Raw genomic sequence first — 234 nt, forward strand, 5'->3', positions numbered from 1 at the left:
GGCCTCGAACCCGCGGGTTCAGGCAATCCACGCGCCTCGGCCTCCCGGAGTGCTGAGATTACAGGTTGAGCCACCGAGCCCGGCTGGGAAGAGCTTTCAAGGCCTCGCAGGCCCTCGGGTTTCGGGGTCCCACTGCCTTCCCTCAAACCCCGGCGCCCCCCTGGATGCTGGGGAGGGAGTGCCGGCCACAGCTGGGCTTAGTTTACCGGGCCCTGCCGTCTCCGGGGCAGAAGC

At 68.8% G+C, this 234-nt stretch overlaps 1 protein-coding gene across 1 annotated transcript in view; it reads right to left on the reverse strand.

Annotated features, from left to right (window-relative positions):
* Positions 1–18, reverse strand: part of CISD3 (CDGSH iron sulfur domain 3) — a gene marked incomplete at its 5' end in the record, with an annotated part of 3,923 nt that extends 3,905 nt beyond the window's left edge. The window contains one exon of the mRNA XM_008066475.2: positions 11–18. Coding sequence (XP_008064666.2) covers positions 11–18 — 8 coding nt within the window. The remainder of the gene's footprint in view (positions 1–10) is intronic.
* Positions 19–234: the final 216 nt, after the last annotated feature.

Source organism: Carlito syrichta, unplaced genomic scaffold (genome assembly GCF_000164805.1).
Source record: "Carlito syrichta isolate Samal-C Ts95f unplaced genomic scaffold, Tarsius_syrichta-2.0.1 Scaffold104997, whole genome shotgun sequence".
Classification (NCBI taxonomy): Eukaryota; Metazoa; Chordata; class Mammalia; order Primates; family Tarsiidae; genus Carlito; species Carlito syrichta.